At 46.4% G+C, this 24,571-nt stretch overlaps 1 protein-coding gene across 1 annotated transcript in view; it reads left to right on the forward strand.

Moving 5' to 3' along the window:
- The window catches only part of LOC146869185 (E3 ubiquitin-protein ligase TRIM39-like), an 84,971-nt gene that overhangs the window by 21,441 nt on the left and 38,959 nt on the right, over positions 1–24,571 (forward strand). The window contains exon 3 of the mRNA XM_085643044.1: positions 5,461–5,691. Within this exon, the coding sequence (XP_085499170.1) occupies positions 5,461–5,691 (231 nt within the window). The remainder of the gene's footprint in view (positions 1–5,460; positions 5,692–24,571) is intronic.

Here is a 24,571-nt window from a genome sequence, read left to right on the forward strand (position 1 = left end):
TGTTGTTCTTCTCCCTCCGGGGCCGTCGCCTTGGCCTGTACCAATTCGTCGCGTAAGCTTTTGTTTCGTTTGAAGGCAAACAGAGGTGCTTCCCGTTGTTTCCCTACGCTGTTTAGGACGTGCCAGTTCTTTCTGATGATCTTCTGGACTGTGTTGGAGACAGGGGTGTATGTGGTAACACATACCAGTCTTTTTGTGTCCTCTTTTGTGACATCCTCTAGTAATGACTCCCCATTGTTGTTTCTTGCTCTTTTTCTTGCTTTTCTCACCATCCTCTTTGGATAATGGCGTTCCATGAACTTTTCCTCCAGTCGTTCTGCTTGTGCCTGAAACGTTTCAGTATTCGTCCAATTCCTTCGAACTCGAAGAAACTGACCCACCGGGAGATTTTGCCTCAAGGCCTTCAGGTGGTAGCTCTCATAGAGGAGTAAACGGTTTGTATCAGTGACTTTGTTATGTACCTTAGGTGTGATACCGTCACTGGTGAGGGAGATATCCAGATCTAGAAATACTGCGTGATCCTTGCTAATGGCGTGTGTGAACCTGAGGTGCTCGTCCTTGGTGTTTACCCATTTGCAAAACCTTGTTGCCTCTTCCTCTGTCCCGTTCCACACAATGAGCACGTTGTCTATGTAGCGCTTCCATACTTTCAGACGTTTGAAGAATGGGTTGGTCTGGTTGAGGATGTGGTCGTCCTCAAATTGTTGGACATAGAGGCATGCCATGCTGGGGGCAAAATTGCTGCCCATGGATGTTCCTGCAATTTGATGATAGATCACATCTTCAAATTCAAAAAAGTTCTCCGTGAGGGCTAGTTTGGCACATTCCATCATAAATTGTTGGGGAGTGATGAATTCCCAGTCCATGTTCAGGATGATGTGTTCCACGACCTCCAGTGTCCGTCTTTGTGGTATGCTCGTGTATAGTGCCTCTATGTCCATTGTTATGAACAAATACCTAGTTGTGTCCACATCCAGGTCTCGTAGCAGGCAGAGGACGTCCTTTGTATCCCTGAGGTATGAGTTTGATTTCTGTACAATTGATCTAAGGAACGAGTCGCAAAACTGCGAAAGAGGTTCCTGGGCTGATGCAATGCCCGACACAATGGGTCTTCCAGGGGGAGGCATCAGATTTTTGTGGATTTATGTGTGTGTGTAGAACCTGGGCATCCTGGGATTTTCCCTCACTAGGAATTCCGCCTCCTGTTCAGTGATCCGTTTGTTATTTGTGGCCTCTTCCGCCATGTTCTTGATTTTGTTCCTGGACCTGTATGATCGTTCCGATGTATAGCATAGCTGACCGTATCTGAGAGCAGTCTTTTGCATTCCTCTTGGTACATGTCCTGGTCCATAAGGACAACGGCTCCCCCTGTGTCTGGAGGCTTGATGACAAGATCAGGGTTATTTTTCAAGCCCTGGAGTGCTGTTCGTTCCTTCTTGGTGAGATTCTGGAACCCTTTGGTGGTTTGAAAGTTGATTCCCTCAACCTCCTTAAGTACAGCTTTCTCAAAGGCTTGTATATGACGGGGAATGCAAAAGATTAATGTCAGATACGGTCAGCTATGCTATACATCGGAACGATCACTTATGAACAAAATCAAGAACATGGTGGAAGAGGCCATTATCAGGTCAAGTCCCCTCCCCCGCCATCTTGTTATGGCGTACCTGCCGTCTCTATCCGTGTCCAGGAGAGTCAAAATATATGCTGAATTAGGGTCATGTAATCACCCCCCTGGCGTGCGTGGTGAAGCCGGAAGCGTGTATGTTGCCTCTCAGACCTCTACTCCGTAGAAGGGGGCTGCTCGTTGGGAGATGCGTCTCCTGTAGTAAGGCTACGTCAATGGCATGATTGTGCAGATAGTGTAAGACCTTGCGTAATTTCCTATAATCAATCGGACCCCTGACATTCCACGTAAGTGCCCTAAGTGTTGCTCCTGGCTGGGGAGTAGTATTGTCATTGCTATGTGACCCCATCATACTCCTGTGGTCTCAAATCACCTTTCAATCCGTGCTTTCTGTCGTGCTCGTCTGCAGTTTGGATGTGCACGCGAATAGGCTCTCTCTCTCGAGAAGAACGTACACTTGCTTCGAAATCCCCCCCTCGCCCCCCTCCCACAGCAGACCTCCCCCAGCATGGCCGCTATCATTCCCCATTACCCCCCACAACCCTCCTCTCTCCCGTCCCAACCTTCAATAACAAAGAACAGTCCCAGGTGTGTTGCACGCGTGGGCAGGGGTTGCTCATCTAATATAGCGTGCTATCCGGCCCCCACGGAGCCTCTCTCCAGATACCGTCATCAACAGCTCTTGCAAAAACCCATCATACCTTGTTCCCCCCTCCCGCTCCCCAGCAATAGCGCAAAATTCAAGTCCTATGCACCTTATATTTACTCTGCGATGTAAATTGTCCGCCGGGCAGTCCATTCCCAACTTAGAGTTCTGTGGCCCATGGTATCACCACCCTGCCACACAGTTAGCATCCACAGTATTGCATTACAATCTGCGTTTCCCCTAGTAGCCAGCATTCTTGCGCAAAGTTGTTTAAACAGCCCGAGGCACCTAGCTTGTTTAGAACCCCTCTCCCCGCTCTGATATTCTCCCATCACATCCGCCATCACCCCAGGGCATTTGTCGTACTTATCGCTCTCAGTCCCGAGACTTATTTCAGTCCTGTTCATGCAGCTGTCCACCGGCCGCCTCGTCGAGCAGTAGCCGCTCCGGGCTTGGACATTTATCTCTCGACCAGTCCTTCAGCGCCTTCTGCAGTGCCTTCGAATCAGTGAATATGTGAGATCGGCCTTGTCTGTTAACACGCAACTTGGCTGGATACAGCATAGCATCATCCACTCCCAGTTCTCGTAGCTGCTTTTTCATCGGGATGAACTGTCGGCACGCCTCCTGTACTCTTGCCGTGAAGTCCGGAAACAGCGATATCACGGACCCCTCATATCCCAAGGGCTGCTTTTCCCTGGCCAACTTCAATGCGACGTCCCGGTCTCGGTAGTTGAGTAACTTTGCTATGATTAGGCGAGGCGGCGCCCCGGGGAAGGTCGGGGCCCCAGAGAGCGGTGCGCTCTCTCATCCAGATCATATTGGAGAATGCATCCTCCCCCAGCAGGGCTTTCAGAAGGTTTTCAATGAATTGTTCCATATTGCCCATGGGTGTGGCCTCCGGAAGTCCCGTAATTCGCAAGCGAGCTTCTAAATCCTCGGTCTTATCCTGTAAGACCCTCCGCACCCTGCCCAGTTTCTTGTGCTCAGTTTCAAGCGTGGTATGCGCTTCCTCCACCTCAGTCAGTCTGCGCTGCGACATGTCCAGCCGCTCGGCATGTTTGTCTAATCTTTCCACCATCCAGTCCATGCGGTAAGATAATGCATCCATTTTCGTGCCGAGAGATGAAATGCCGCTCTGCAAACTTTTTTCCATGGCAACTAGCATGCCTCGGATATCCGGACTTTGTTCCTCTATGGGCTGGCCATGCTCTCTGGAGGCCGTTTCAGCATAAACGTCGCTGGATTTGGACCGCTTCTGCTAAAATGACAGCTTTGGCTGCGCTCTATCCACTCGACCCATCTTTGTCCCTCGCAGTTAATACAACCTGCTGGAGGATTGTTCCACGCTAACTGGTGCGCCAGCTTCCTATTACCACTGTACCCGGTGCAACCCCTGCAGTGAGTGTTCTTCGTGCGCGGTACTCAGGCTTCAGAGCCGCCGCCTGCCTCTATGCCCAGGGCCTCAGTGCACCGCTGAGTATTCGGAGTATCAAGCGCCGAGGTCCGCCACAGTCTTCCTACTCCAATGTCATATGCAGCCGCACTATGACCTCATCAGGCTTGCCTGGGAACCACTCGTCCACTGCAACTCGGGCCTGGCTGCGCGATCTCCGTGGGGGTCTGGGAGATGAACCCCTCCGATGGTCTGCCGTCGCGACTCAGCACCCAACTGCCCGCAATAAATCGCGTCACCTTCCCTGGCGCCTCCAAAATTTGTACTGCAGCCACCGGTCTCTCGTGTTCCACCTGGCTCCAAATGAGTAGGGCAGCCTCCTCAAAGAGCCCCCCTGGGGCCTTTACTTGGTTTTGCTCCCTGTGGGTCTCAGCAGTAGTGTCCTAGCTCCACTCAACCCTGTCACAAAATGGTGGCGCTGCAGCATGTAGTATGCCGTATAACTTCGCAGTGGGCTCAACCACAGGGTGTGTCTGCTTCCCCAGCAAGCGTGGGGAAGGTCTGCTGTCCCGCCGTATTTCCTTACTTTATGCCTGCATCTTTCGTCACGGGTCTCAGTGCTGCCGTCTGTATTACGCGGCAGCCACGCAGCGATATTGAATTCGCTGTGTCCTCCTCACACGCACAGGGATCGAGGTGCGTCTCAGAGGCAGCCCCAGGCCTCACACAGGGGTCGCCTCGCGCCGAGCGCTCACCTCTCAGGTCCGCCTCTCCGGTATCTCCGCCGCTCCCGATCGCGGCTGATCTCCACTCGCGTCACCCGTCTGTGGCTCGTAGGGGAGGTCCGGATGCTCTCTGCGTTTCGCACTCAGGCAAGCTCGGGGATTGAGGCCCAGCTCAGCACACCACTGCCGTCGCTCTATCTTCGGCGCAGTTGGTCACTCAGCTGCCAGGAGTGTCATTTACCGCTCCCGCGTTGTTCCAGAGCTCAGGGGGAACTAATATTTATTTGCTACACGTGCCAACTGCAGGATAATTTGAGGATTTTAGGACGGTATTCACGGAGCTCTCGGCTCAAGCGGCCATCTTGGTCGCGAGCAAGCTCTGCCCCCAATTCAACCATAAATTCATAGTGGTCTCTACACTAGGAGCAGCTATTGTTGTGGTTAACATTTGTTGTTGGAGGCTGCTAGCTCCTAGAACCCTGCGCCTCTAGTTCTCCTCACCATGCATCACGTGGGGCTCTCTTGTGTTTATGGGCCTCTGTGTCATGCCATAAAATTTAGATTTTTCACAGCCTGGTGGGCAGAAAATCTGGATTTTATTAGAGACACGGAGGCTAAGATTATTCCTCCACATTGGAACCCTCCCTAATGGAGAAAAGTCCTTAATTTTGTATTGTTGTTTTTTTTCAGAGTAGCCAGTTTTCACTGATGAAGTTTTTCATTAGGAAGTTATGGATCTTAGAAACTATCTAACTTTATAGCCTATTAGAATGTTATTGAAGTTCTATATTCTTCGATTGTTGCTGCTGTGAGCTGGCAATTGAGGAGATTTGCATAATCTTAGACCTCGGGTCTTTAATAAAATACAGATTTTCGGCCCACCAGGCTGTGAAAAATCTAAATTCTCTTTCAAATGTCATTTTTTGGATGTCACTCAGACAAACCCTTTGTGCAAGGTGATGACAATCACAATAGGCCGCCCCTCCAGCCTCCTCCTGGACCCCCCACTCTCAGGACGGCCTATAGGAAGCTTTATAAGATCTAACCAGCATTTCTTTGCTTCTGACAGAACAAGCTAAGAACTGAGAAGAAGAAACTTGAATCTGAGATTAAAAAACTGCAGCAACTCCTGAAAGAAAATGAGCAAACACTGCACGGGAGACTGGAGGAGATGGAGAAGAAAATTACCATGGTAGAAAATGCAAATATCACCAAACTGTCCAATCAAATCACCTCTCTCAACGCCCTGATAACAGAGATAGAAAAGAAGTGTGAGGTGCCCGCATGGGAACTCCTAAAGGTGAGATACTGTTTGGCAAATACAACAAAAGAAGGAAGTGAAATATTCATATTTTGTGTGCATTAATAAATGTATGAGTGGAACACACATGATCTCCTGGCAGGGTCAATGCACAGTGACCCCACGCACTCTGACAGCCGCACACAATATACAGTCATGGATTATTTACAGTGTCCTACTTGAGGCTGAGAGCCAGATTCAATATACAAGCAGTGTAATGTACAGTGACCTCTTACATTATCATATACAAGTTAATACAACGCACCGAGTAATTCTAATGACAGTAATTAACAGGGATATGAAGGAGCAAAATGTGAAAAAAGCTGGATAAAAATGTAAAGCATAATGTGAGAAAACATCTTAGAAATTTGGAAAGAAACCGAATTCTCCTTTTCTAAGACGTTTGAAAACATTTCTGTTTTAAATTGATTTCTTTTCTCCTGATGCAAGTGGTCACCTACTTTCACGTGCACTGACCTCTTGTTAGGGTGACCAGCTATGTAACTAGGCATTTGGATTGGGTGATGGCGTGTTGCCCCAGATAAAGGTAGAGATTTCCACAGGAAACTCTTTAGTTTGTAGAATAATGACAATTTTATATTACGAGTAACCCTTGATCATATTACAGAGTGTGCAAAATTAATCTCTGCAAATTGCTGCCCGGCAGCATAGAAATTTAATTTAAAACTAGATTTTCTTGACACCATATACAGCAACCAAATTCCTCTCTAATATGGCTTAGGGTGGGGCTAGAGGTGTAAACCTCCTTATCGTGGTCGTACCCTGTCACTTTAACAGTGATGCTCGGCTCAAGTATGTTGATTAGTTTACAGCCAAGAAATTTCCAGAGAAGTAGCTCCATGTAAAGCACATTGGATGAGGGCAACAGCAGACGGCTCCTCTATTCTATAGGCAGTCAACAGCTCCTCTATTCTATAGGCAGCCTACAGCTCCTCTATTCGATAGGCAGCCGACAGCTCCTCTGTTCTATTGGCAGCCACAGCTCCTCTATTCTATAGGCAGTCGACAGCTCCTCTATTCTATAGCCAGCCACAGCTCCTCTATTCTATAGGCAGCCGACAGCTCTTCTATTCTATTGACAGCCACAGCTCCTCTATTCTATAGGCAGCCTACAGCTCCTCTATTCTATAGGCAGCCTACAGCTCCTCTATTCTATAGGCAGTCGACAGCTCCTCTATTCTATAGGCAGCCGACAGCTCCTCTATTATATAGGCAGTCAACAGCTCCTCTATTCTATAGGAAGCCTACAGATCCTCTATTCTATTGGCAGTCACAGCTCCTCTATTCTATAGGCAGCCTACAGCTCCTCTGTTCTATAGGCAGCCGACAGCTCCTCTATTCTATAGGCAGCCTACAGCTCCTCTATTCTATAGCCAGCCGACAGCTCCTCTATTCTATAGGCAGTCAACAGCTCCTCTATTCTATAGGCAGCCGACAGCTCCTCTATTCAATAGGCAGCTGACAGCTCCTCTATTCTATTGGCAGCCACAGCTCCTCTATTCTATAGGCAGCCGACAGCTCCTCTATTATGTAGGCAGCTGACAGCTCCTCTATTCTATTGGCAGCCACAGCTCCTCTATTCTATAGGCAGCCTACAGCTCCTCTATTCTATAGGCAGTCGACAGCTCCTCTATTCTATAGGCAGTCGACAGCTCCTCTATTCTATAGGCAGCCTACGGCTCCTCTATTCTATGGCCAGCCGACAGGTCCTCTATTCTATAGGCAGCTGACAGCTCCTCTATTCTATAGGCAGCCTACAGCTCCTCTATTCCAAAGCCAGCCACAGCTCCTCTATTCTATAGGCAGCCACAGCTCCTCTATTCTATAGGCAGCCGACAGCTCCTCTATTCTATAGGCAGCCGACAGCTCCTCTATTCTATAGGCAGCCGACAGTTTCTCTATTCTATAGGCAGCCACAGCTCTCCTTGCAGGGGTCCTTTCCAGGTTCCCCTCACCTGTAAGGAAGCGGCAATCAAGGATCCTGGCTCTGAAACTGATATATTTATCTCCATCAGCGCGTTGTGGGTCTTGACACTGGTGAAAGAGACTCCTGGCACAGTTACCTGGGTTTATCACTAATATTTGTCCTAGTTTTTTTAGATGTAGATGAAAATTCGAGAGCTCCATCTCTGGAGCTGGTTTCAGGCAGTTCTAACATTTTATTTTTCAGCACAGACTGGTCAGGCTAAAGTCTTTGTCACTGTATTGGCAGGAAGAGAGAGCGGAGCTGGGTGTGCCGTGACAGAGGAATCTGAAACACAGGCTCAGAAGAGAGGCCTTCCCTCCCGGCTGCTGCACAGAACTGCATTAACTCTTCTGGGGATGAAGGATGCAGGAAGTGGGCACTGAATGTCCTTCAGAGCATCGTTTGTCTCCCTCATTCCTTTCCTTTCACAGATGTCTGGTCCACTTCAAAGACCTGCAGAAGGTTTCCACAATCTACCTCCCTATCTGGCAGGTCCCTCCATCCTCCATCATATGTACTATTCACACATAGGGGAATCCAAAATGGACTCCTGTCCCCATACATTAAATCACAATAGACACATTCTGTCCTCACCCAACTCCCATATGTAGCACAAATGTAACATCCACTCTCTCCGTTGATGTCTAGGCGCTATAGATTACAGCCTGTAGCTAAACTGTAACAAAGATTATAGTGTGTGAGACCCCATTAGGACGACACACATCACTGCAGAGGTCCAAATACCTGTATTCAGAGCGTGGCATACAGAGTGTTCATGAGAAGGAACCAGTCTCCATTGGCCGCTCTAGCTGTGCTCTCAGTGTGTGTGATATCACCTGTAGGTCTTGTAAAATGTCTCCTTGACGGGTGGAAATCATTCAGGATTTATATTATTATGTGAAGTTCTCCATGTGCTGAGTCATGTGACACAGATTAGAATATAACAGACAATGCAGTGCCATGTGACCCCATTCAAAATATCATAGAGTATGTCATGTGGCCTCATTCAGTAAATCCTACACTGCACTGCTTCATGTGATAACATTCAGAATTTCACAGATTGTGTCATGTGACTTGTTTTGGACCAGCAGACTGTGTCATGTAAACTCATTCATATCACCCACTGCTGTGTCATGTGACCAGGGAAGTTGATTCTAGGAGTGGGCGGCAAACTCTGCTTCTTTGGTACAGTTTTGCCACATTCTGTGCTCTGCTTGGAGCACGGAGTTTGGCAAAAACTCTGCCTGCTGCCGGCAGAGCACAGTTTGGTGCCCACTCTACCAACACTGCCCAGACATCAATCTGCTCCCAAATATGCGAGTGGGAAAACTAGCTGCTTACATGGGCATTGTGGGCTTTGTGCATCTCTGAAACGCCCGAAAGCTGTAAGATACCTGCACACATCCGTGTCCACACTTTCCAGTTAGAGTCCGAAAACTATGCCCTTCAACACCCTTTAACGTCCTTCAACGTCCCCTTTCATTCTGGCGACAAAGCTGAATTCACAATATAAAACTTCTGCTTCCACCAGTAACACTGAAGACGGTGCGGAAGTACGGCAGGATTTGCTGTTGCTGTTGCTGAGGTTACAGAGTTGTTACAGAGTGCCATAGCTGTTGGCCCGAGACAGGTTCACCTTCTCCTAATAAATAGGTAAGTGGTCCCCGCTTCCTCCTGATGCAATGCACCTATAGGCCGCTACTTGCTCACATTGGATACGTCGTATTTGTTGTTATTATCTGCTGGTAAATAATATGCGCAGTTTACACAGCATGTCGTAAGTTGGACAATAACATCAGAGCATTGGAATTCTCTATAGGAGGGTGACACAGGCAGCGGGCGTGTGCGGAATAGGTGCACGACTGTCCCTCTTGCAAATCCTGCTCGTTCTACAGTGGTTACTTTTTACTGCATGAAACCGTTGGTGCTACCAGTAATCCGTGTACACCAGGGGTCTCCAACCTTTTCTGTGGCGAGAGCTACTTCTGATCAGTAAAATCATTGGGAGCTACTAAAGGCCGAGCAACTGGTGATTGTTCCCGCAGTCCCCCCTAGTACCCACTAATAAAGTACCGCAAACCGGAGCCAGGAACCTATTTTACATTTCTCTCATTATTTTATTACAATTTATAATGCTTTCAATGAGAGTCTTTAGGCGCTGCCCATAGACCGTAGTCGATAGGAGATTAAGTCATTTGCCCAGAATCGGAGGATGTCGAGCCTACGCCGAGACGCAAACCTGGATCCCCAGGTTCGACGTCAGCAGCTCTGGCCTTTACGCCATACCCTCTCAGTCATTTAAATTCACTGAAAATAAATGTAAAATAATGTTCCTGGCTCCGGTTTGTGGCCAGGAATGGCTCTGAATATACTTGTATGTATTTAAAAATAAAAGATCCCTGTGAAACGCTGATTTAATTTACATGATCAGGCCTCGAAAATTTGTAAAAATGCAAGTCTAGTTTCTTGAATACTCTACTGAGAATCTAGAGTGCAGCTAATAATTCAACAACACACACACGCCGCAGCTGGCGCGTGGGGGTTTCCGAGATGGGATCTTGCGAGAGGGGTGGGAAACGAACCCCCGAAACAACACTGTATGCTCACGTTTCCAGTTATCTCTGGACACGGAGTTGTGAACATGCACCACCGCTTCCCACCAGTCAGCCCGCACTGCTAAAAGAGCAAGTATTTAAGTGACCTTTACTGAGATAACAGTATAATTTTTCTTTTAGTTTTATATAGAGCAAACTCAACCCGAAGGTATCAGAGCTCTTTACATGAGCACAAGGTGCGTTACAGACGGACACATTCATTTTGTTAGGCACGGAGAGATTAACTGGCTTGCCCAGATTCACAGTATGTTGAGCATCCCTGTTGAGACACAAACCTGGTTCCCCAGCTTCGAGGTTGACCACTCTAGCTGTTAGGCCACATCCCGTCCCCTAATGATATCACATTCCGGAATTGTGAACCTGCCACTATTGTTTAAGGTGTGGGATCTGGAGCGGATTCCAGGGTCGTGCAAGTGCCATCTCATATAAAAGCTATTAGCTAACGGGGGCTGTTGTTGGTTATTCATTTTGGACGGCACCCAGAAGGTCATGCTGCAGGGTGCTGAAAAGAAACCCCCACATCATGTCACTTGACTCTGAAGAGAACGGCACACTGCACTGACGGAAACTCACCAGCACAAACATGCAGACAAAAGGGCTTTTTTAAGTGTATTAATGTTTACTTTATACTTTTAGTTACCTGAATTTAACGATGAGCAACACGCGGTGGGGCAGCATGCATGTCAAGCTATACCATTTCCAGAGAATGGCTTGGTGGAGCGGGGGCTCAGCCAGCTTCTGAAGCAGCTGATGCACTTCTGTTTCTAGAGAAAGCTTCACATCCACAGGCGCCGCACTAGCAAAGCAGCTGATGCACTTCTGTTTCTAGAGAAAGCTTCACATCCGCAGGCGCCGCACTAGCAAAGCAGCTGATGCACTTCTGTTTCTAGAGAAAGCTTCACATCCGCAGGCGCCGCACTAGCAAAGCAGCTGATGCACTTCTGTTTCTAGAGAAAGCTTCACATCCGCAGGCGCCGCACTAGCAAAGCAGCTGGTGCACTTCTGTTTCTAGAGAAAGCTTCACATCCACAGGCGCCGCACTAGCAAAGCAGCTGATGCACTTCTGTTTCCAGAGAAAGCTTCACACCCACAGGCGCCGCACTAGCAAAGCAGCTGATGCACTTCTGTTTCCAGAGAAAGCTTCACACCCACAGGCGCCGCACTAGCAAAGCAGCTGATGCACTTCTGTTTCCAGAGAAAGCTTCACACCCACAGGCGCCGCACTAGCAAAGCAGCTGATGCACTTCTGTTTCTAGAGAAAGCTTCACATCCGCAGGCGCCGCACTAGCAAAGCAGCTGATGCACTTCTGTTTCTAGAGAAAGCTTCACATCCGCAGGCGCCGCACTAGCAAAGCAGCTGGTGCACTTCTGTTTCTAGAGAAAGCTTCACATCCACAGGCGCCGCACTAGCAATGCAGCGGATGCAATTCTGTTTCTAGAGAAAGCTTCACATCCACAGGCGCCGCCCTAGCAAAGCAGCTGATGCACTTCTGTTTCTAGAGAAAGCTTCACATCCACTGGCGCCGCACTAGCAAAGCAGCTGATGCACTTCTGTTTCTAGAGAAAGCTTCACATCCACAGGCACCGCACTAGCAAAGCAGCTGATGCACTTCTGTTTCTAGAGAAAGCTTCACAGGCACCGCACTAGCAAAACAGCTGATGCACTTCTGTTTCTAGAGAAAGCTTCACATCCACAGGCGCCGCACTAGCAAAGCAGCTGATGCACTTCTGTTTCTAGAGAAAGCTTCACATCCACAGGCACCGCACTAGCAAAGCAGCTGATGCACTTCTGTTTCTAGAGAAAGCTTCACAGGCACCGCACTAGCAAAACAGCTGATGCACTTCTGTTTCCAGAGAAAGCTTCACATCCGCAGGCGCCGCACTAGCAAAGCAGCCGATGCACTTCAGTTTCTAGAGAAAGCTTCACATCTACAGGTGCCGCACTAGCAAAGCAGCTGATGCATTTCTGTTTCTAGAGAAAGCTTCACATTCACAGGCGCCGCACTAGCAAAGCAACTGATGCACTTCTGTTTCTAGAGAAAGCTTCACATCCACAGGCGCCGCACTAGCAAAGCAGCTGATACACTTCTGTTTCTAGAGAAAGCTCCACATCCACAGGCGCCGCACTAGCAAAGCAGCTGATGCACTTCTGTTTCTAGAGAAAGCTTCACATCCACAGGCACCGCACTAGCAAAGCAGCTGATGCACTTCTGTTTCTAGAGAAAGCTTCACAGGCACCGCACTAGCAAAACAGCTGATGCACTTCTGTTTCTAGAGAAAGCTTCACATCCACAGGCACCGCACTAGCAAAGCAACAGATGCACTTCTGTTTCTAGAGAAAGCTTCACATCCACAGGCACCGCACTAGCAAAGCAACAGATGCACTTCTGTTTCTAGAGAAAGCTTCTCATCCACAGGCACCGCACTAGCAAAGCAGCTGGTGCACTTCTGTTTCCAGAGAAAGCTTCACATCCACAGGCGCCGCACTAGCAGAGCAGATGATGCACTTCTGTTTCTAGAGAAAGCTTCACATCCACAGGCACCGCACTAGCAAAGCAGCTGGTGCACTTCTGTTTCCAGAGAAAGCTTCACATCCACAGGCGCCACACTAGCAAAGCAGCTGATGCACTTCTGTTTCCAGATAAAGCTTCACATCCACAGGCGCCGCACTAGCAAAGCAGCTGATGCACTTCTGTTTCCAGAGAAAGCTTCACATCCACAGGCACCGCACTAGCAAAGCAGCTGATGCACTTCTGTTTCTAGAGAAAGCTTCACATTCACAGGCGCTGCACTAGCAAAGCAGCTGATGCACTTCTGTTTCTAGAGAAAGCTTCTCATCCACAGGCGCCGCACTAACAAAGCAGCTGATGCACTTCAGTTTCCAGAGAAAGCTTCACATTCACAGGCGCTGCACTAGCAAAGCAGCTGATGCACTTCTGTTTCTAGAGAAAGCTTCACATCCACTTGCGCTGCACTATCAAAGCGGCTGATGCACTTCTGTTTCTAGAGAAAGCTTCTCATCCACAGGTGCCGCACTAACAAAGCAGCTGATGCACTTCAGTTTCCAGAGAAGGCTTCACATCCACAGGCGCCGCACTAGCAAAGCAGCTGATGCACTTTTGTTTCTAGAGAAAGCTTCACATCCACAGGCGCCGCACTAGCAAATCAGCTGTTGCACTTCTGTTTCTAGAGAAAGCTTCTCATCCACAGGCGCTGCACTATCAAAGCGGCTGATGCACTTCTGTTTCTAGAGAAAGCTTCACATCCACAGGCGCCGCACTAGCAAAGCAGCTGTTGCACTTCTGTTTCTAGAGAAAGCTTCACATCCACAGGCGCCGCACTAGCAAAGCAGCTGATGCACTTCTGTTTCTAGAGAAAGCTTCACACCCACAGGCGCCGCACTAGCAAAGCAGCTGATGCACTTCTGTTTCTAGAGAAAGCTTCACATCCACAGGCGCCACACTAGCAAAGCAGCTGATGTACATCTGTTTCTAGAGAAAGCTTCACATCCACAGGCGTCGCACTAGCAAAGCAACTGATGCACTTCTGTTTCTAGAGAAAGCTTCACATCCACAGGCGCCGCACTAGCAAAGCAGCTGATGCACTTCTGTTTCTAGAGAAAGCTTCACATCCACAGGCGTCGCACTAGCAAAGCAACTGATGCACTTCTGTTTCTAGAGAAAGCTTCTCATCCACAGGCGCTGCACTAGCAAAGCAGCTGATGCACTTCTGTTTCTAGAGAAAGCTTCTCATCCACAGGCGCTGCACTAGCAAAGCAGCTGATGCACTTCTGTTTCCAGAGAAAGCTTCACATCCACTGGCGCTGCACTAGCAAAGCAGCTGATGCGCTTCTGTTTCCAGAGAAAGCTTCACATCCACAGGCGCCGCACTAGCAAAGCAGCTCATGCACTTCTGTTTCTAGAGAAAGCTTCACATCCACTGGCGCCGGACTAGCAAAGCAGCTGATGCACTTCTGTTTCTAGAGAAAGCTTCTTATCCACAGGCGCCGCACTAGCAAAGCAGCTGATGCACTTCTGGTTCCAGAGAAAGCTTCACATTCACAGGCGCCGCACTATCAAAGCAGCTGTTGCACTTCTGTTTCTAGAGAAAGCTTCTCATCCACAGGCGCCGCACTAGCAAAGCAGCTGATGCACTTCTGTTTCTAGAGAAAGCTTCACATCCACAGGCGCCGCACTAGAAAAGCAGCTGATGCACTTCTGTTTCAAGAGAAAGCTTCACATCCACAGGTGCCGCACTAGCAAAGCAGCTGATGCACTTCTGTTTCTAGAGAAAGCTTCACATCCACAGGCACCGCACTAGCAAAGCAGCTGATGCACTTCTGTTTCTAGAGAAAGCTTCACAGGCACCGCACTAGCAAAACAGCTGATGCACTTCTGTTTCTAGAGAAAGCTTCACATCCACAGGCACCGCACTAGCAAAGCAACAGATGCACTTCTGTTTCTAGAGAAAGCTTCACATCCACAGGCACCGCACTAGCAAAGCAACAGATGCACTTCTGTTTCTAGAGAAAGCTTCTCATCCACAGGCACCGCACTAGCAAAGCAGCTGGTGCACTTCTGTTTCCAGTGTGGTAAATAAAATATCACGCTCTCATAATTTCATAATATCAATAAGATCATGCATAAAGCAAGAGGCTGAGTCTGTGGTATCAGGTTCTAAAAGGGCTTTATTCCAATAACTCGAGTCAAAGGGAGAATATTTCCATCACCAAAAAAGGATCTGGAAGGGACTGAAAAGTATTCTCAATATTCTCAAAACATTATTCACAGAGTACAGTATATATACATTTCTCAATTGTACGTAAGCAAAAGAGCAAGAGAGAATGAGATAAGAGCATGTGGGCGTGTAAGTAGGCGTGAAGGTGGGCGTCCATGTGGGCGTCCACTTGATGATAATGGGTAATTTGTCATGTGTGGGTGGATACCTGGAGAATCCTGCAATGTCAGCAGAAATATTTGGCAGAGATGCGTGCGCAGTCGCATGACGTGTGATAGACGTGCAACTAGAGGGAGAAAGGGACTTGACATTTAGCTCTACATGTGGAGACAAAAGTCTGGGGTTATGTCAACCTAATCCCAAATCATATCTAATATCCTATGTTTAAAGAACTGTGTTATCCAAAAAGAAAGGTCTCTCGAACAAAATCTATTCTATACTGACTGTGAGTGCGTGTACAAGCGTCTAAGTGTCTACACTAAATGCGAGGGGGTAGGAATATTCCATGGTAACAGGGCTATGAATTACTTGCATGAGGACAGAGAAGCCGGGCCTTTTGCTCGGTAGCTGGAAGAATGTTTACTTAAACTACTAGACAGGAATGCATTGGGCAGGGAGCGGAGCAGATAATTTCCGAAGGTGAAATACAGTTCTTGGCAGGCAGCAAGCTGATGTCGGGCATCGTGAGCCGCGCAGAGGATGAGACAAAGTTCATGGTCACAGATGCAGGCTCGGACTGGAGCTTCAGAGACAGAAAGCAAGAAAAGCTTGATGACAGAATCAGGGCCTACTTGCCTGGACTGTAAAATGGCATAAGTGAACCATATAAAGGCGGTGGCCTTTCGTACTTAGGAATGGAATATCCGGCCCATTCATGGCGGATCAACAGAGGACATGTTAACGGTGGACGCACATGTATTTGCGTCTTCATAACTGGAACTGGAGGGAACATACATGTACTTGTAACATGCACATAGAACCGTTGGGGTCCAAGATAGGGGACATAACTGACCAGAAAAATCCATATTTCCACATTCCCTCCTTGTCCCCTACTTGCCCGTCAAGAGATATCAATCTTCATTAATCCATTGATCTGTTCATATAGCATCATTTGTTCTTCTTTCTTCTTCCGGGATCTTGAATGAAAATCTTGATGTGGAATGCACGATGTGGCACACAGACCACAGATCGCTGGTCCACATTGTAGACATAAGCAGCAACTGAATAGTATGAGAAGGCCAATACCTAGGAAGGATAGGACCCTCCATCCAAAGGTAGATAATACACTCCAAAACCAACCGGACCAAGTCCAGGTGCCTGGATTCTGGTGTATCTGGCTTACAATCTTATGAAGGCGAGTTATGGCTTTATATACAGATGGCGAATTTTCTGGTATGAAAAATGCAATAGCTTGATCCGATGACCCTACAAGCTCCGCCCCTATCGGCCAGGATAACGTCAAGGACAAGACTATTTTGAAGCACAACAATCCGCATAGCAGACTGCTCTTCTGTTAAATTGCCTAAGGCGGAAATAGTTTCGTTCACTACTGCTTCAAGGGTTCTGGTTAATCTACGTATCAGCTTACTATTGGTAACTGTACCTATATAGGGAAAGAGACCTTTATTGAAATCTGTGTATTTTTCCCATGCTGTTTCAGTGTAATCGACAATTGGGAGATCTCTCTGCTGTCTATTGTGTACTAAATGAGTATTTCTATGATAATCAGGAGGAGCTAGGAAAACAGGTGGTAGGAGGAATGCTATGTAACAGGTACCATCCCAATCTAGAGGTAGGCGTATATATGCGGTCTGGCCACATATAAAGTAGGAATGACGAGAAGCTCTAAATGTAGACTTGCCTTGATCACTGAATTTTATTACAGTGGTGCATTTACTATGGCCCATGTGTATGGAGCCATTCTTTCTTATACATAATTCCCCTTTTACTGGGAATACGGACATGGCGGGCAAGATTGGTGTAGCTTCAGATTCAACGTTCAGGATCATGAGGTTAAGTGTAAAATTACCTAATCCATATACTTCATTTCTTAGATCAGTTCCTGTTCTTTTGGGAAGTCCCTCCTTGTTAGGGTAGCAGACTTTAAGCAAAAACTAAGTTCAGGTTTCCCCATACCCAGTTGTCTTGATAAACTGCGGAATTCGAATCTAGGGAATTAATCAAACTAAACCATGCTCCACAGGAGCCATTGTGTGTGAACGGATAGAGAAAGAGGGGCAAAACTCCCTTATAGTTCTGATAGGGGGGGAGTCGGCCACAGACCCAGCAGTCTGTAGCATTGCTAGTCTGATGTGAATGGTGCAGCATCTGAATAAAGGTATTGTTGCGTAAGGCAAGTCGATATGATAGCTCATAGGATGGCAGATCACTAAATGTGTGCTTTATGGTATCATTAGTGGAGGAGTATAAGAGTGAGGCAATAGGAGGAAAAATAGCATGTAGTATTAAGCTGATACATATTATCGTGATGCACATCTTGCTTTTTCTTATCAATATTATTGTCCAAGATCTTATGCAAGCCAGAATACATGTTCAACCGCTTCACCACCTAGTGGACTTAATTGATCAAACGGGTTCTGACTTCTTAGATCACAGTTTAGCTTTGTGGAGACTTCTGGGGAGTCTCCTCTAGAAAATGGTGTTCAAAATCCAAAATCCAAGTTTAAAGTCTTTTTCCTTTGTAAAAGAGTGGTGAAGGTGCACTTTGACTTTAACGGCCGTCCCCGTGGTCCAGAGCACTGACTTTGGCGCCTTCCATCCAGGAGCGATGGAGTATTCTTTGACCTGGGTGTTGTCAGGGAAGGCGGCAGCAACCTGCGAACAACAAGAGAGTAGTGCAGACATCAAGGAAGCCAGGTAATCTGTCAGCATGTTATTATCTTTTAGGCATTGGAGTGCCCCACATATTTGGTGGTCTACCAAAGACCACTTCATAGGGAGATAAGCCTGTTCTAGAATGAGCTACCATTCGCATGAAAAAGAGGGCAACCGGCAGGGCTACCATCCAATCTACACCTTTGTCTGCGCAAATTTTTAATGTCTGTTTATGTCTTTCTACAAGGCCTGCTGCTTCAGGATGTCGCACACAATGGAATTTCCAGGTATACCCTAACAGAAGGGACACCTGCTTCATTAGTACCAGGACATATTTGTAACCTCTACATCTGTTCATTTGGATATAATCCATTTGGAGCACTTCAAAAGGGTGGTCAGGTGGATGGAATCCACCTTGTTCCATCGGAATGCCTTTACCTGCATTGAATTGGCAACAGATCATACATGTTCTGACCTTTTGTTTCGCTGCTGCACGCAGGTGCTTGTTGAACCATATATTCTGTAAGCTATCTATCATTGCTTTCTCTCCTAAGTGTGCAGGACTATGTGCGGTATTTATAATCACTTGTACCATAGAATCAGGAAGAAACCCTGATCAGTCAGTACCCCTCCTTGTTCCGACCATTTCTTTAATTCGTCCATCGTAGCATGTGTCTGTATGTCTTGTACATCCTTGGAAGGATCCCTAACTGTCATGGCTTTGGACACTTATTGAACCTGTAACTTTGTCATGTCTAGTGGGGTCTGAGCTGTCCGTTTAGCTGTTCGGTCTGCCAGATCATTGCCTTGGGAAATGGTATCTGTGGCTCTAGTATGTGCTTTACATTTTAGGATAGCTATGGCTGTTGGTAAATGTATTGCTTCCAGTAGGGCTTGAATATGGGGCCATGCTGTATCTTGACCCCATGAGAGGTCAAGAAACCTCTTTCTCTCCACAGAATCGGTGTAAATGTTTACTCTCAGGTGCTTAGCTCTTATGCACGCTTGTGTCAGGGCGATGAGCTCTGCTGCTTGTGCTGACAATATGTCTATTCTTTTAGTCTCTATTATTACAGTATCAGTAGTCACTGCATATGCTGCCACTAATTCTCCCGCCCCTGTCCTCATGCATGAGCCGTCAACTTATAGTGTTAGGTCGGGGTCTGGGAGTGCAACGTCTGTCAAGTCTTGTCTTGGTTTAGTCACGGTATGTATTACTTCAACACAGTCGTGTGGTGAAACGCTTTCTGTACTGGAGGGCAAAAGGGTAGCAGGATTCAGTATGTTGCATCGTCTGATCTCTATGTGTGGTTGAAATAACGTTGGCTCATAGCCTGTCAGTCTAGCTACAGTCAGGTGTTGTGTTTGTGTCCGGTTCAAGAGAACCTCTACTGCGTGTGGTACTTGTACTGTCAGAGGGTGGCCCAGCACTATCAAGTCACTTTGTCTTATGGCTAAGGCCGTTGCTGCAACTGATTTTTGGCACGCAGGCAAAGCCTGTGCTACTGGGTCTAATGTACTAGAAAAATAAGCACAGGGCTCGTGTTTTCCTGCATGATCTTGTGTTAGGACAGATAGTGCTGTTCCATCCCGCTCTGTCACAAAAACATAAACGATTTGTTGTAATCAGGGTTTGCTAAAACTGGTGCTTGACATAAAGCTCTCTTTAATTCTTCAAATGCCACAGTGTGTTCTTGAGGACTTTAGTCTTTTTGTGTCTTGGGCTGGGAAAAAACCAGAAATCAATTGAATACGTTCCGGTGCCCACAACTAATTCCCCTGAAAGATCACAATAAAACATGAGAAAAAGGGGAAAGCACCATACCTATTTCCTCGGCTTAATTTCTAAGGGGGCTAATTTCTAAGGGGCCTAATTTCTTAAGGGGCTAGCGGGAAGCGAACCTCCTCAGGGGCCAGCAGAAAGCCAATATTCTCCTCCTTCCCCCCCTTTTTGACAGGAGGAAATCTGAAACAGATTTCACTGCTGTCAAACACTATCAAACCCTGTGTCTTGTCAACACTATTAATCCCTGTGTGTAGCTACTGGGCGTAAGCAAAATTATAGGAGATACACAGCGTATTTGAAACGGCGAGAAATCCTTCAAATTAATGTACAAACCTCATTGTGTTAGCTCATAAGCTAGCCAAATGACATCTCATATGCAAATGTCCCTATTACATGAACCTACACCAACCTGAAGTCAATATTAATGCTAGTAGGCCCTAATAGGAATGCTAAATTACCTAAATATTCGGAAAACCAAGTTTAAGAACAGTTGTTAATGTTGATAATTAATAATTTATCTGCTAAAGAAATCAGTCATTTTGCAATAATTTCCACCTATACAATAAATAGCCTAATTTAAAAACAAGTCAACTTTTGGGGCCACCACTTACAAGAATGAGCTTACTAAAGCAAACTTTAAAAAGGAAATCCTGTCAGATATTTTCTCATTACCCTAAATACCGAGCCTTATTTGTCACTCTGTGGTGGCAGTCCTTATTTAAAACAGGCCTTTCAAGAGTTAAGATGCGAGTGCACAGATCATAATTGTTCCTTAATGTCCAATCTGGAAACATATGACCGAGGCTGCCTGTCTATAATAGAAAGGCAGTCATGTGAAAAATATTTTAGTCTTGCATAATTTTTCCTTTTATTTCATTCATCTCCAACACCAATTAGACATACACTGATAACGTGTTGTCTGCTATTTTGACAGCATGATAAAGGTAATATCACGTCTGTGAAATTTAGTAATTGTGAACAAGTTCCAGCCAAGCGCTGTGCAAAGATCGCCGTCGTCACGACTATCTCTGTACTTGCACAGGAGAACTTGGTATTAAACGCTAAACAGACTGGTCAATACAACACAAAAACAAAACATATATAAAATACATATGCCAAGCCATCAGTATACCAAGCACAGAAAGCATAGACAATTGCACTAACATATATAAATGAGCAGCGATGCGCAATTACAGTACCTACAGCTCAGAGGCGAACATTCTGGCCTGCTTAATTTGTCAGGCTTATAATCAATAATTCATTTACCTGCCCTATACACCCCCATCTGAAATCACCGTGTCAAGTCTGACACACAGAATCAGCAATAATAATCAAAAACGAAGAACACACGAACCTGTTTGTTTTCTTTTATAAAAACAGAATCAGCAATAATAATCAAAAACGAAGAACACACGAACCTGTTTGTTTTCTTTTATAAAAATGAGCTATGCATCTTCGTCAACACAATGTACCCTAATGTCCCAGACGAAGACGCACCTCTCATCTCTCCTCACAGACTTTTAACCACTGGATCATTTATCCAATGCAACTGGTGGCAGCTTGTGGCCACAATTCAAAAATGTCTGAATTTGAAAATCGTTTTTATATAGGCACATAGCCCTTAAAATTCCAAGCAAGAGCAACATTTTACTTTCTGGCCAGAAGCAATATAACAATTGCTAAAAAATAAAACAAATCTTCTCCATAGACATTTCCTCGGGGCACTGGTTTAGCACAGAATAGACCAAGGGAATCTTTCTCGACTTACATTTCTCAGCTGCCCTGTCTTATCAGAGAAGCTAAAAATAGCCCCTCAGCGCGGCCTGAGCCTGGGCTGCCAGCCAACTTTTTTTTTGTTGTTCCGGCTGCAGGCATTACACAGATGCGATGTCAGAGAAGCTTTCTAAGCAGTGCCTCTGTTCTGCTCCTCTCACCGGCCCCCACCTACGCTGGCTACAAGGTCAGAATCTGTCTCCGATTTCTGTATCACATACTGCTCTACACAGCCCCCACCTTCTCCTCACTCTGAAGCTGTCAAAGACAAAAAGACTACTCAATTCCATAAAAACTGCAATAATTCGCCCAATTGAAAAATTATTTTTACATACAATTTGCACTCAGGGGGTCATAATCTCACCGACTTGACCCAGCACATTGGCTCACTGGACCACCAAGAACACAAACCTGTATTCTTGAACAATTTGCAAATTCGAAATACCCACAATTCTTTTTTTTTTTTTTTTTTTTTTTCAAGCTAACCTTTTCAACAATTACTTTTTCGTTAGCACTTTGTACATTAGGGGTGTCATCAAATCACAGGTGTTGCTCCTTCTCTAGCTACACCCCTCTCAATTTCCTATTGACAACGTAGTCAAATGTTGGACCATGTAAACACCAGCCATGCGCTGTTCATTTGGTGGGTGGCTCAAGAACCTTCGGGCTACTATATCATTATTATATGTATCGCGGTACTTGCGGTGGCACTCTAACTGGTCTTTCTACTGGGGCCACTCTTGCTAGGTCCTCTGAAAGGACGGGATAAATACCAGCAACGTCAGTATTTCTTTCTCTGTCAGCCTGCGCTCATTTTACCTACTCCAATTACTCCTGTAACATCTGTTCCTTGGCTTTTCCAGACTCCAGTCTACTCCTCTCTGCTTCGTGAAACACTTACTCTGACCTACTATGTGACTCCTTGCGCCAAAACTCAATGGCATCCTTCCAAGCTGGTCTACATTTTCTCTTTCATAAGAGTGTTTCGTTGTCCATCTACTTGTTCTGCTTTTACTCGTATACCTTCCTCAACTAACACGTTTTCTCGGGCTTTATTTGAATTCTCCTTACTCTTCTCTTCCTGTCTACGTGCTTTTTCCGTACGTCTATACGATTCTTTTCGCCATAATTCAATGGCGTCTTTCTGTTAATTGTCTAGCTTTCCTTTTCCAAAATTCTTCCTCTACTTTCACGATGCAATCTGCATCCCAGGTCCCAGCTGCGGGCCACCTCTGACTTTCTGGTAATTCCTTAGTGTAGTCTACCCCTAGATCAAGAAATAATATGGCGTCTAGGCCATGTTTATGATACATGAAGTACCCTGGAGTGTCCCTAGGAGGAATGGGAACAGCTTCTTCGAGTACCCCTTTTCTAGTTGTGATCTGTCTTAGTTTCGAAAAGAGCGGCATATTGAGAACTGATCTGATACTTGGTTTTGAACAAACTTAATACAATAAAACACAATAATGAACAGTCATTCATACCACAATATGCAGGACGTATTAACACATTTAACATTTAACGTTTTTAAATGAGCAACAATGATAATGACGATCTAAGAAAACTTAATCACAAGACATAATCCTCGACATTAACGGAATTATTCTGAATTTATATACTTGATATACTAGATATACTGCTAAACAGTACAGATACACTGCTGAAACAGTGCAGACCGGATTTGTGTACCCAAACCCGTCTGGATCGGCACAACTTATGTGCACGCCAGAACGCCTCCCCAGTAATGGTACTCACCGGGTAGCTCGGAACGGAAGGCCTCGGAACGGAACTGAACTGAACTGGACTGGACTCGACTCGAAAACTTCGGAAACTTCGGAATCTGGTGGGCCTCTGTATACCTCGGACACAGCTCTCTCGCAGGTGGGCTCTGGGTAGGACAATCTGCGTTCCTCACCGCCTCGTATGGATGCCTGGTCGCAGTCTGTCCCCTTCGTTGGCCTGAGGGAGTTGGCGGGAAGACCCGCGACGTGCGCGCTTGAAGTCCATCACGGCTGTGGAAGGGGGCAAAACTGGACCTTCATCTCCGGCGTGTGGGGAAAGAGATTAAACTGTTCGGGCGCCATTCTGTGGTAAATAAAATATCACGCTCTCATAATTTCATAATATCAATAAGATCATGCATAAAGCAAGAGGCTGAGTCTGTGGTATCAGGTTCTAAAAGGGCTTTATTCCAATAACTCGAGTCAAAGGGAGAATATTTCCATCACCAAAAAAGGATCTGGAAGGGACTGAAAAGTATTCTCAATATTCTCAAAACATTATTCACAGAGTACAGTATATATACATTTCTCAATTGTACGTAAGCAAAAGAGCAAGAGAGAATGAGATAAGAGCATGTGGGCGTGTAAGTAGGCGTGAAGGTGGGCGTCCATGTGGGCGTCCACTTGATGATAATGGGTAATTTGTCATGTGTGGGTGGATACCTGGAGAATCCTGCAATGTCAGCAGAAATATTTGGCAGAGATGCGTGCGCAGTCGCATGACGTGTGATAGACGTGCAACTAGAGGGAGAAAGGGACTTGACATTTAGCTCTACATGTGGAGACAAAAGTCTGGGGTTATGTCAACCTAATCCCAAATCATATCTAATATCCTATGTTTAAAGAACTGTGTTATCCAAAAAGAAAGGTCTCTCGAACAAAATCTATTCTATACTGACTGTGAGTGCGTGTACAAGCGTCTAAGTGTCTACACTAAATGCGAGGGGGTAGGAATATTCCATGGTAACAGGGCTATGAATTACTTGCATGAGGACAGAGAAGCCGGGCCTTTTGCTCGGTAGCTGGAAGAATGTTTACTTAAACTACTAGACAGGAATGCATTGGGCAGGGAGCGGAGCAGATAATTTCCGAAGGTGAAATACAGTTCTTGGCAGGCAGCAAGCTGATGTCGGGCATCGTGAGCCGCGCAGAGGATGAGACAAAGTTCATGGTCACAGATGCAGGCTCGGACTGGAGCTTCAGAGACAGAAAGCAAGAAAAGCTTGATGACAGAATCAGGGCCTACTTGCCTGGACTGTAAAATGGCATAAGTGAACCATATAAAGGCGGTGGCCTTTCGTACTTAGGAATGGAATATCCGGCCCATTCATGGCGGATCAACAGAGGACATGTTAACGGTGGACGC

This window comes from Triturus cristatus, chromosome 1_1 (genome assembly GCF_964204655.1).
Source record: "Triturus cristatus chromosome 1_1, aTriCri1.1, whole genome shotgun sequence".
NCBI lineage: Eukaryota > Metazoa > Chordata > Amphibia > Caudata > Salamandridae > Triturus > Triturus cristatus.